The 1,052-nt window shown below is 38.3% G+C and overlaps 1 protein-coding gene across 1 annotated transcript in view; it reads left to right on the forward strand.

Annotated features, from left to right (window-relative positions):
- The window catches only part of LOC108764454 (guanylate cyclase 32E), a 48,870-nt gene that overhangs the window by 17,206 nt on the left and 30,612 nt on the right, over positions 1-1,052 (forward strand). Inside the window, exon 8 of the mRNA XM_018512717.1 lies at positions 725-870. Coding sequence (XP_018368219.1) covers positions 725-870 — 146 coding nt within the window. The remainder of the gene's footprint in view (positions 1-724; positions 871-1,052) is intronic.

Genomic DNA, 1,052 nt, shown 5'->3' on the forward strand with positions numbered 1-1,052 from the left:
CTGTGTGTTTCATGAATTCTTCGATTTGAATTCGCAATCTTGTTCGTATACTTACTTACAATTTGATTTCGGAATAAAAAACGTAATAACGACACAGGGTTAGCGTAACCCACACAGTAAGTTCATGGCGTTCTATCTCGACTGGTTTGTGCACGCTGAGGTTGTCAGGCGGGGGATTTGTAGTAGGGATGCGAAAGTTTTTTTCCTCCCTTGTTCCCACTCCACACTTCTGATCGTTCATAAAGGTCACGCGTTTTTCCAAACAGACTGGGTTACCGTAATCCACGGTGGTGTTCAAGGATTAATCGTGTTATAGCGCAATTAAAACGCGGAGCACGCATTCATTTACTCATAATCATTCACATACCAACATGATATACTTTAAAATTATGAATATCAATAGGGTATATATCGTGACTTGGATTATATGGATTGACGAGTTGTCTTCCGCAAAAAGAAATGATAATAATAGAGCGAACGATTGTGATAATTTTGTAGATGCTTGCAAACGTCCGTTGTATGTTGAACAAGTTGATATTTATAATTTTAAAGTACAACACGTTAGTATGTGAATGATTGTGGGAAATTGAGTACGCGCTCCGCGTTTTAATTACACTATGACATACGATTAGTATAAAACGTAATGTTAATAGGCCTTTCCGCTGAAATCACCCCCAATCCCAAGGCATAATCGTTACTTTATGTTATAACGTATAACGTGTAGATCGTGCCGGAGACAGCATATCTTTACGATGCGGTGCATCTGTATGAGAGATCACTGCTGCGTGCGCTCGATGAAAACCGAAACCCTCGGAACGGACGAGAGATGGTGTCGATGTTACATGGCGTCCATTATCAAAGCGCAATGGGGTATGTACATGAGAAAACATGCACAGTAAAAAATCGTGCGTCCATATGTAGAATTTTTCTTGTGTTACCACATTTTGATTATTACTTCAATGTAAAATCAACATACAACTGATATGTTATTATTTTTGTAACATTTTGATGTGTTAGATTCATGTCACCTTTCTAACTTAACAATTGCGTAT

Source organism: Trachymyrmex cornetzi, unplaced genomic scaffold (genome assembly GCF_001594075.2).
Source record: "Trachymyrmex cornetzi isolate Tcor2-1 unplaced genomic scaffold, Tcor1.1 scaffold424, whole genome shotgun sequence".
Classification (NCBI taxonomy): Eukaryota; Metazoa; Arthropoda; class Insecta; order Hymenoptera; family Formicidae; genus Trachymyrmex; species Trachymyrmex cornetzi.